Source organism: Marmota monax, unplaced genomic scaffold, assembly GCF_021218885.2.
Source record: "Marmota monax isolate L192 unplaced genomic scaffold, Marmota_monax_Labrador192_F-V1.1 WCK01_AAM20220418_F8-fsc00230, whole genome shotgun sequence".
NCBI classification, from domain to species: Eukaryota; Metazoa; Chordata; class Mammalia; order Rodentia; family Sciuridae; genus Marmota; species Marmota monax.
In genome coordinates, this window is record NW_026693365.1 from 1,217,178 (window position 1) to 1,227,725 (window position 10,548).

General features: G+C 52.6%; 1 protein-coding gene across 6 annotated transcripts in view; it reads right to left on the reverse strand.

Annotated features, from left to right (window-relative positions):
* Traf3ip1 (TRAF3 interacting protein 1) overlaps positions 1-8,461 on the reverse strand; it is a 48,801-nt gene extending 40,340 nt beyond the window's left edge. For 4 of the 6 annotated variants that reach the window (XM_046456934.2, XM_046456933.2, XM_046456932.2 and 1 more), the window contains exons 1-5: positions 8,292-8,460; positions 5,061-5,129; positions 4,475-4,636; positions 3,464-3,607; positions 2,970-3,374 (exon numbers count right to left, since the gene is read on the reverse strand). In XM_046456934.2, coding sequence (XP_046312890.1) covers positions 2,970-3,374; positions 3,464-3,607; positions 4,475-4,636; positions 5,061-5,129; positions 8,292-8,414 — 903 coding nt within the window. In that variant the 5' untranslated portion in view covers positions 8,415-8,460. Of the gene's footprint in view, positions 1-2,969; positions 3,375-3,463; positions 3,608-4,474; positions 4,637-5,060; positions 5,130-8,291 lie in introns of all 6 variants that reach the window. The other 2 variants (XM_058583298.1, XM_046456935.2) reach the window with 2 other exon arrangements.
* Between the last annotated feature and the right edge of the window lie 2,087 nt (positions 8,462-10,548).

Consider the following 10,548-nt stretch of genomic DNA (forward strand, 5'->3'; position numbering starts at 1 on the left):
AATATATATATATATATATATACATATATTTTTTTTTTCCTTCAAATTTTGGAAATATTCACATCTGTAATACCTAAAAACAAATCAAGCTCTGGTCCATGATACTGACGTACAAACAAGCAACCCTTTGCACAGACCGGAGCAGCCCGTCCGGTCACTGCTGCTGGAACCTCAGTGCTCCTGGCGAGCAGCACAGGGGCTAGGACACCAAACACTCCTGCCTGGCAGGGGACTACGCAGAGGCCAATCCCCCGACCATGACAGCCCAGGAGATGCAGAAATGGGATGGGATGAATTTAAACTCCAGGGCCCACAAAATATTTGTCCGTCTTCTGATATTTGAGCATCTTCTAATAACGGGGCAACTGGAATGACGTGACTCTTCATAAGCAAAGGCTGCAGACAGACAGTCAGGAAGGCACCCTCCTAAGCCACATGACTCCTGTCAACGCCATCTACACATCTGGACACAGGATGTCAAAGGACACCCGTTTAGTATTTCAACAATGAAACATGCTCTTCAGACAGACACATCAGATGGTACAGGTGGTCATCACCCAAGGTCAGGGGGCCCAGCAGGTGCCACACTCATGTGCTCACCATGTAGGGTGACATCTGGGGCTCATGGACGGCCAGTCTAACCTGGCACCTGGGCTCCAGCCACCACACCATACCCCCATGGCACTCCCGACTTCTCAGGATGCCTCCGTCTCTATCTTACCGTCCTCCACACAAACCATGGGCAGGCCGGGTGCACACCTATAACCTGAGCAACTCACAGGAGGCTGAGGCAGGAGGATGGCAAGTCCCAGATCAGTCTCAGCAACTTAGTGAGACCCAGTCTCCAAAGAAAAATAAAAAGGGCTGGGGATGTGGCTCAGTAGTGGAGTGCTTGCCAGCGTCATGCAAGGCCCTGAGCTAACCCCCCAGGACTACCAATAAAATAAAAGAAAGAATTTGTCTGGGCAGCCTGCGCCCTCCTGTCGCCCTCCCTCCAAGACAGTCAGGCTTTGGCTAGAGCGGGCAGTGATGTGGCACTGCAGGGCCTGAACTGCCATCTCCTGCCTCCACTAAGGACTGACATCCTCAGGGCCATTTTACAAGTCACTTGAACCAGGTTCTTTGAGAGGCACCTCATGGCAGCTCATTCCTGCATGGCGCTTCTGACCAGGAGACCTTGCTGCTGTTGTCCAGATCAGCACAGCTAACAAAGACACCCCAGATTCACAAAGGCCAGGCAAACAGAATCCCTGAAAGACCTAAGCAAATCCACTGCACCTCACTGTGGTCTCCAGCCCTTCTCAACAAAACCATCTTTCCCACTTGGCTCTCACACATCCCAAACATCAGCCTGCAAACATTTCTCTTTAGAATTTTCTTTCTCTCTATTAAAGCGACTAATCGCAGCATTGGCAATTTCAGTGAACTCAATGTGGGAGGCTCTATCTGAAGACCCCCAACTGCTGAGGAGGCTGTCCACTCAGGGGCTGTCTCATGCACACAAAAAATATACCAGAACATGCCAGCACCTACAAATATACCAGAACACGCCAGCTGCAAAAAGCAGATCAGGGCGAAATACTTTTTCTCAGGCTGCTAAAAAGTGGTAAAGAGGGAGGCTGCACTCTCACCCTCCAGGGCCCCCAGGTCTTTATGGCAGAGAACCAGGGTGTGTTAGTTACTCCAGACGTGAATGGAGGGAAAGCGATACTATGAAGACTACAACCTGACAGTCCCCCCTAGAATACCGATTTCAAATGCTAACAAAACCACATCTTTTTGGATAGGTGCCCCCTTGCTTGCTGCAGCGGGCAGAGAAAAGTTTATACCGACTTGCAGAGAAAAACCAGTTTACAGACTTCCAGCAAGGTCAGTCCTGTGGAGCCCACTCCCAGGGACAGGGATGCCCCAGAGGCAGCACTACTGAACAAGACGGCCAGTGGGGCAGGGAGCTGGAGGCCAGCACAGGCCTTGCCTCTCACTGCCCAGCTGCATCACCTGGGCAGTCCAGGAGCCAGGCCAGACCTCTGCCTCCGCTGCCAGCAGCCACAGACCAGACGACTGTCCTGTCTTCCCAGGATGATGTCCCACAAGAAGGGCATCTAGCAAGGCAACTTGCACATTTAGAAGTCACAGTCTGAAACCCAAGGCTTCTGGCCAGTCGTAAAATTACCTGAAAATTCCATTAAACAAGAATGACAGGGGCTGGGGTTGTGGCTCAGCGGTAGAGCACTCGCCTAGCACGTGCGAGGCCCTGGGTTCGATCCTCAGCACCACATAAAATAAATACACAAAATAAAGTACTGTGTCCAACTACAACTAATAAACAAACAAATAAATACATATAAAAAGGATGACAGTAACCTGAAGTCTTATTGTACCGATCTGCCAGTGTCCAAAAGACTTGGTGTCTCTGCTCCTTAACAAACTCAGTAGTGCCCGAGCTCCAGAGACCACACGGCCACTGACCCTGCCGAAACGCCACCTCCAATGACACCAGGGACCAGCTCCACCAAACACAAGTGCAGGCCATGTCACAGAGGTGCAAAGCAACATATCTCGGCACATCTGGCAAGATGACAAGGGCAACTGGGCAAATGAACTCAACCCCTGAAAACGGAAGCAGCTCACAAAGAGCGAGCGCCTCGCGGTCTTTTCCCAGCTTCCTCCAAGCTACCTCCCGCCACCCCCAGAGCAGCGCTCCTCACAAAGAGGCCCAGGAAGGCCTGTGACTGTGCTGCCACCCGGGGTTCACTGGTCTGAAGACCCCGCCAGCCCGGCCTGGTCCTCCGGGCCCCCGGGGGCCACCACACCATGCTCTTCAAGGATGGCCATGCGTTTAAAAGCAGGCCCTGGCAGAACCGTGCCCTCGCGGGCTCCCACCAGGAATGCGCAGTTTTACGCCGCCACGGAAGGAAACCCTCAGGAACGGCCGGCTCCCCCCAAAAAGCCAGCTCCCAGGCCGTTACCTTTCTCTCCAGCTTCTCCTGCTCTCGGTTCTTCTCCCTGTCGGGGTCCCTGGAGTGCTCCCCGTTTCTCGCTCTCCGCCGCTCCCGGTCCTTGCCCTGGTCGCGGTCGCGCTCCGGGTCTCTGAGCCGCTCCTTCTCCCGCCCCGTGTCCCGGCCTGCGTCTCTGTCCTTGTGGCCTCTGTCTCTGTCCCTCTCTCGCTCCTGCCTGGCCCTGCTCCTGCTTTGCTCCTTCTCCCCTTCCCGGGACTTGTCTCTCTCCGCCTCTTTGTGTCGGTCTCGGTCACTGTCCTTCGTCTTCTCCTTGCCCCTTTCTTTTTCTCTTGACTTGCCGTCTTCTTTCAGCTCTCCTCTCTGCTTTCCATCTCTGCTCGTACTTCTCTCTTTTACTTCTGAATTTCCTCTACCCTAAAAATATATGTATATGTAAGTATAAGCGTTTTTACCTAAACTACCAACAGACCGCTTCATTCCTAAAGGTGCGCCACTGCAGTCACCTCTCTATCTCTGTGAGCTCTCGAGTCGCCTTCCCTCACATTCTTATTGTCCGACTCGTGAGGCTTGGAGGTCCGGGAGGCCCTTCCTCTCGCGTCCGCCTTCTCTCCAGCCAGAACTCTCCGCACTGCGTCCTCGCTGGAGAGCTTTTTCCACAGGCCAGGAGGTGAATGCAAGGCAAAAACGAGATCAGCACGGGCAACAACACAAACGCCAGCAAGGGGAGTTCATTCGACAGATTTTGTATGAGTAAAATTTGAATGAAATATTAAAAGAAAATGTCATTATCACAGACAAAGCCCTGTGTCTCTTGATCACTATGACTAATGATTCATCACTAAGTCCTGGTCCAGTCCCACCCATGCTGCCCAGGGTGGACGTGAGTGTGGTTCAGGAGCAGTAACGCTGAAAACCAACAACTCACAAACCTCTCCACCTCCACTGGGATCAGGGCCCTAGCAGAAAGGGCCTTCAGAGGTGACTCGACCACCTCATTCCCTAAAAACTAGCACGCTCTGAGGCTAGGACACCAAGAGGTGGAGCAAGCCCAGTGCAGGCCTGTGGTGCCTGGAGTAGGGGGCACAGGTGTGGGAGGCAAGGACGGAAGTTGAGGAGCAGCTCCTACAGCGCCCCTCGCCCTGGGCAGGTAAAACGCTGTCCTCAAAGGAGGCAGCACCAGCTTCAAAAGACAGCTTTGGGCCGCCAGGCCAAAAGCAAAGCACCTACGAGGCCCCACATACTACAGAAAGCCTGCCATCCTGTGTTTTGCAGGCCCTGGCTCACAATCACAGAAGCTCCTCCTGCACCTCCAAGCTCCAGAATACTTGGGACCCAACTCAAAGTGCAAGGGTCAATGGGTACCACTGGAACTCCCCCTTAAACACCTCCCACGATATTTAAGTCACTCACTCCCCCTCCACTTCTTGCTACTCAGCACTACTAAGTTTAAAATGCCAGTGCTGCAGTGTCACCGTGTGGATGCAGCACTTTCCAATGATCTGAAGCAGCATTACCTTGTTGATGCAGCACTTTGCAATTATCTGAAGCAGCTCGTTTGTTCTTTCAGGCTCGTGCCCGGCCACGATTCGGGCTGGTTTTGCCAACAAAGGCTCTCCTGAAACCATCATGACCACATCTATGGCCTTCTGGAGGAAGCTAATTTTTGCATCTTTATCCTGAAATGTTTCCATTAAAATAGAAATATTAACATACTTCAAAGAGTTTGCATTATCCTCAGAATGTTTGAAAGACATGGGATAGATCCTCTTTATAGAAAAAACAATTTTTAGATATATGACAAATTTAGAAATACTGACCTTTTATAACACAACAAAATTCATGAAAGCTATTAAGTTAGCTGATGGGCTGCATTAACCTTTGAAATACTAATTCTGCTTTTCAGTCGATAAATTTAGCACAACACGGACTGGCCACAATCAAGAAGATGAAATGAGAAAGGTCCATGCCATTCGTGAGTTAAAGGGCCTCGTCTGCCCACCACACACAGCATTTTCCTCACACAAGGGGTAGCCGCGGCCTAAAACAATCTGTTCACTCGGGGGAAGGACAGGGAGAGGAGGAGCCCCCACGCCAACCTACCTTGACGTTATCTGACTTCATCTCAACATCTGTGTAGAGGCCCTTCATGAACCCAGTGGTCCTAATCACCTTCAAAACACAAAAAAGAAATTCACGCACCTCCCAGGACATCCGCTGACCCCCCCACCAGCGCCCAGGAGTCTCACTGTCCACTCTCGACAAATGTTTACGTCATGAGTGCAGGACGCTGTGGCGCAGAACACAACCAGGCCTCAGGACATTGTGGCTGCAAGCACAAAGAGTGCCAACACCCAGGGGTGCCAGGGCAGCCCACAGGAGGGGAGGGCCCAGGTGCCAGGGACAGCTTCCCAGGGGAGACCAGACCTAAACTGGACCCAGAAGCTAACAGAAGAGCTGGGGAAGAGGGCATTTAGGAAGCACTTGACCAATCAAAGAAATCTATTCCATGAGGGATGGAACAATTCGGATGGAATAAATCTTCTTGTTTGTGGCCAGAGCATGTTGTGCTAATTTATCAACTGAAAAGCAGAATTAGTATTTCAAAGGTTAATGTAGCCCATCAGCCAACTTAAAAGCTTTCACGAATTGTTTCTGTTGTATTATAAAAGGTCAGTATTTCTAAATTTTCAAGGGATCCAGAGAAGTGTGAGACAGCAGGAGTCTGAGGCCTCCAGAGTCCTGGAGGGCCTGACCCAGAGGCTCTTTGCAACCACTTAGGGACACAAACTATGCTTACGAGACCGGGCAGTTCTAACACAGAGAGGCCAGGCCACTCTGAGCTTCACTGGAGTCCCCCAGGCACGGTGGCAGGAATGGATACCAGAAGGAAAAGGAAGAGCTTAGCCTGGGCATCCAAACCAGAATCTCCAGATGGGTCCTCCTCACTTCTTAGGATGGTGGGGTACCATGCATCTATGTCATCACTTCTGTTCTCCTCCTACCTGCCCCTCCCCCTCAGGTAACCTGAACCCTGAAATATCCTGAAAGGGCTGTGGTTTGCTCTGTCCCTCCCTGTCCCCCACCCAGAATCCTGGATATCTTAAGGTCAGAGTTATTAAAAATGTAAGGGTTACTGAAAAATCAAAACAATGGATTTTCTAAAAAATGAAACAGAACAGAAAATATCAGGTGTGTCCTGGGTCAGCTGTAGCTTTATTACTGTGAGTCAGGTTTTAAAAACCAATGGCAAAAGACAGGCCTGGGAGTCAGCCAACTACTGCGTTGTTTTGTTTGGCTTTGTTCTTAGAAGATGGCTAGAATGCGGACTCTTAAAAGCATCCCACCCTTAATGTTCCTGACAAGTGCTCACTTCTTCCGGGTTGAGGTTTTCCCAGGGTGCAGACAGTTTAAATTGTGAGCAGTAACTGGAAGCAACAAGAAACAACATCACAGAACCCTGCTTAACCTAATGAAAAACGCTGTTAGTTCGCTACAGCTCCATATTTAGACACTGACTTGAACAAGACATTCAGGGGCAGTAAGAATCTTCACAGGACACTCTCCACCCACCATCTAAAAATGCTTTTCAGCATGTCAGCCATTCTAACGCCTTGTCAAGCAGGTGTCAGTGCATTTATCTTGACACCGAAAAAGAAATTAATTTCAGCATTAGAAAAAGTTCAGAAGAAAAGCAGACCTATTCCCAATGGAGCATATACCTCACTGCATACCTGCCTACCAGGCCACAGAGTGGATTCCTGCTTGAATGTTCCTCCTCCATCCCACAAAACACCCTTGGACCAACCAGGACATGGTCATTAAGCCACACCCACAAGCTCCCCCAGGATGAGCAAACTCCCCTGTGGCACTCCCCTCTTCTAACCCTGCCATTCCTTTTGGTTACCTGCAGCATTCTCACTGAAAGGTCCTCCCTAAGTCCTGAGAATGGAAGTATTCTTTAGGCTCCCTCCCCCTCAAAGTTTCTCTTCCCTCCAAGTGCCTTCCTCGGGTGGCCCTACATTTCATGAGCTGCCAGGAGCAGCACAGGAAATGAGGTATAGCTTTGCAGCCTCAGCTCCAACAGTGCAGGCTCCAGGCAGGCCAGTTTTTCCTCGCTCCCTCAGGATCAGGGGATGGCACCTGCTACTTCACAGAGTGGTGGTGACAGAGCACACTGCCTGGCTCCCATGGGACTCTCTACACAGCTGGGTCCCTTCCCCATACACCATCCAGGACAGGCTGTAAGAGCTGTGCAATCCAAGAGAAGGGGACCACCAGTCAAAATAGGAGTGTGGGTGATTCCCAGAGCTTTTCCGCATGAGCAGGTTTGGGACAGAGACACACGTTCCAGGAGAGTACACACCGCAGCTAGTAGGATGGCCAAAATCAACAAGGAATGAGAACCCTCACGCCGTGAGGCTAGGAGCCCTGGGAGCCTGCAATCTGACCCCTAAGTCCCAGAGAGCACCGGGGCCCCTGAGCCCTCTGGTGCACCCTGAAATGGGTGCTGCCACCCTTGAGGCAACACTCCTGAGTTACTAAGCACCTGGACAGACTGCCAAACAGTGAATGTTTGTTGTGCAATTTCTATGTACCCAGTGCAGCTCACTGGAGATGCACTAACAAATCAGTACCGTCCTGTCATTGAGAAATTCACCGTCCTTAAGTGAGAAAGTCACAGCGACAATAACCTCAAGTTAAAGCAGGCTGTGCAGTTTATCAACAAATATCAAACGACATTTTTACAGCTTTCCTTTCAGGTTCCCCTACAACCAACATATTTATTCTCCTTCGTGTATTTATTAAGCATTCTAACTCCGGTGACTGCACCAAGCAGTCGTGAGAGAAACTCTGAGGAGGGAGCCTAAAGAATAGCTCCACCCTCCCAGGACTTGCGGAGCACCTTCCACGTGAGATCGCTGCAGGGCAACCAAGGGGAATGACAGGTTAGAGGGGAAGTCACACAATCGGTTCTGCCAGCAGAACCACGAAGGGCTCTGAAGAGACACGCCTGTGGGTAGGAAAGAAACGGGAAGGTTCCCGGGGCCGGGCGCCCGCGACCCCAGCTACCTGGGAGGCCGCGGCAGGAAGATCGCGAGTTCAGGGCCAGCCTGGGCGACCGGTCGAGGCCCAGTCTCAAATTAAACGTAAACAGGGCTGGACGCGGCTCGGCCGGGGAGGCGCGCAGAGGCACAGCGCCCCGCGTCCAATCCCCGGGCCCCCGAGGCGGGACCCCGGCAGGAGCCGGCCCTGCGCTCCCGGTCTGCAGCTCCCAGCCGATCTCCCGGCGCAGCGCCCCCCCCGGCCCGGCCCACGCCGCCCGGCGCGCACCTCCGTGACGATGTCGTGCAGGTAGCGGAACGGGGGCTTGCTCAGCAGCTTCTCCGTCAGCGGCGGCCTGCGGATCACCTTGCCCAGCGCCTCCTGCGTCCGCCGCACCACCGCCGCGTTCATGGCGGTGCCGCCGCGCGACTGCCCGCCCGCGCCGCTCCGCCCGCCGGGTCCCCGCGGCCGCAGCAGAGAGCCGGACTCCCATCCCACAATGCACCGCAGCGCGCGCTGCGCCTGCGCGGCCCGCCCGCGGTTGCCAGGGCTGCGCGGCCTTAGCAACGGACGCTCGTGGGGCCCGCCTCTCCCGAAACCCGCCCTCATAGGCCCCGCCCCGGACGCAGTCCCGCCCACCGCCTATCCCGGACCGCAGCGCTCGCCCCGCCCACAGCCCCCCTGACCCACTTCGCTTTGCTGCCCGCTTGGCAGCCGGCTCCGCAGCCCCGCCCCTCCGCAGCGTAGCCCTGCTGTCCCGCTGCCCTGCTGCCCAGCTGACCTCCTGACCAGCCCGCTCTGCCCACTGGCGGAGGCCGCGGTGGGCCGCCTAGCACAAGCAGCTCCCAGGACCTGCGCTGCCTGACAGGCACAGTTCCAGGGGAGCGGTAGGCTCAGGTGAATGGACGGGGCTGCGCGGAGTCCTCGCACGTGGTACTCCACGTGGCTTCTTGGGCAAGGGCTTGTTTTCTCTGACAATTCATTTCTGTTCCTATAAAGGAGGATACTAACGTGTCGCCCAGGAAGGTGAGGACTGCGTGATGTCCCCTGTTCACCGGGCGTCGGATTCTGTCCCACCTCCTGTCCGACCGGCACAAACCCTCTCGGCAGTGTGGGGGCTCTGTATTCTGCGTTTATTCTTCCAGTGAATGCTTTTATGGCTTTTTAATTTACATTCACTTTTTACCATTTTGCATACTTTTCGTTCTTTGTGTAGATCTAGATTTCCACCTGGTGCGTACTCCTGTCTGAAGAACTCCTTCTTTAGTATGTATTTTTGCACCGTTAAGCTGGCAACTAATGCTTCATCTTTTATGTATCCCAAAATCTTTATTTCATCTTCACATTTGAAAGAATTTACCACGCTCAAATGGGGGGAGGTTGTATAGACTACCAATCTCAAGTCAGGCTGTATGGCTTATCAATAAATACTAAACTGCATACTTTTTTTTTCTTCAGTACTGCCCCTTGAACTCAGGGGTGCTCTACCACCGACCTACATCCCCAACCCTTTTTAGTGATTAGTGATTTTGAGCTTCATTTCCTGTACATTTTGGATATTCCTATGTCTTTAATGCATATAGTCCATATGGTATCATTCAAACATTTATTGAATCAGTATAAAAGATACTATCTAGATACTGGGAGTTTAATGGGGAACTACATTCCATTTTTTTAGTTTTGTTTAGTTTGTTTTGTGTTTCTTTGTTTTTTGTTTGTTACTGAGGATTCAGTGACACAGGATTCAGTGGATTCAGAGGTTTCAGTGATTCCGAGAGACGGAATTGACAACACTCCCTTCAGAAAGCCAACCAAGGTCCAGGGAAAGAGTCCCCAAGGAATTGCGCTCTCAGAGAGGTTCCAGCCTGGCTGGCATCCCTTCTTAACCCTTCCCTGGCCTCAGGTGCCAGCTGCTAAGAGCCAAGTATATGATGCATGGCATTTTTGGTCGAAAGGTGACGCCAGCTAGCCAATGAGATGGTATGATTATGTTAAGATTTGCATTCATATGGATATTGGACTCCTGCTGTTCACCTAGGCCGGCTACGGGACTCCTGGAGAGTTCCCATTGGTTGGGGAAGTACAGGAGGAGGGAGTTCGGGGGAGGAGCTCTCTCCGCGGGTTCCGAGAGGAGGCCGCGTGGGTGGAAAAAATCTTCCCGGGTGGTACCGGACATTGGTGGCAGTTTCAAAAAATAAAAACTTTGTTCCTGCTTGAGTGGCTCGTGATTTTGTGCCCAGCCAGACTGCGGCAGCCAGCCTCTGACCCTGGCCTTGTCCAGTCTTCCTGGCTTTCTGGATGCCTGCCCCACAGGGGCCTTGGGGTCTTCCCACCCCATTCCCCCACACTGCATTCCCCAGAGCCTGAGTCTCCAGTCCAGATTCATACCCCAGGGCCTTGGCAGAGCAGCCCACAGTGGTGTGTGGCACTGCAGTCCCTTGGAATAGTCCAGAGTGACCATGGACATGAACCAGGCTTCTTCCAGGGCCTCCAGAGTCCCATTACCCTCCTGATGACCGGCGCACAGGTCCTTCCCCGCACACAT